This window comes from Sinocyclocheilus rhinocerous, unplaced genomic scaffold (genome assembly GCF_001515625.1).
Source record: "Sinocyclocheilus rhinocerous isolate Xijiao unplaced genomic scaffold, SAMN03320098_v1.1 C34611752, whole genome shotgun sequence".
NCBI classification, from domain to species: domain Eukaryota; kingdom Metazoa; phylum Chordata; class Actinopteri; order Cypriniformes; family Cyprinidae; genus Sinocyclocheilus; species Sinocyclocheilus rhinocerous.
Genome location: NW_015719246.1, coordinates 1 through 277, shown reverse-complemented (window position 1 = coordinate 277; position 277 = coordinate 1). Strand labels below are relative to the sequence as shown.

At 53.1% G+C, this 277-nt stretch overlaps 1 protein-coding gene across 1 annotated transcript; it reads left to right on the top strand.

Moving 5' to 3' along the window:
- Positions 1-7: 7 nt before the first annotated feature.
- Positions 8-264, top strand: LOC107734647 (iroquois-class homeodomain protein irx-1-like; the record flags this gene model as incomplete). Its single annotated transcript, XM_016546625.1, has 1 exon — positions 8-264. A coding segment is annotated over one exon (257 nt), but the record flags the coding sequence as incomplete, so codon positions are not given.
- Between the last annotated feature and the right edge of the window lie 13 nt (positions 265-277).

The window sequence follows — 277 nt, the reverse complement described above, 5'->3', positions numbered from 1 at the left end:
CGCCAGAAGAAGACTCAAGAAGGAGAACAAGGTGACATGGGGCAGGAGTAAAGAGGACGAAGAATGCAACCTTTTTGGGAGCGACAACGAGGGGGACGCCGAGAAAAACGAAGATGAGGAGGAAATAGATCTGGAGAGCATAGACATCGACAAGATCGACGACAACGACGGGGATCAAAGCAACGAGGAGGACGAAGAAAAGCGCGGGGAGCTCGAGGCCTTCGAGAAATCCAAATCCAACGCCATTTCCGGCAGCAAAGAGCCGTCGGACGGAAAC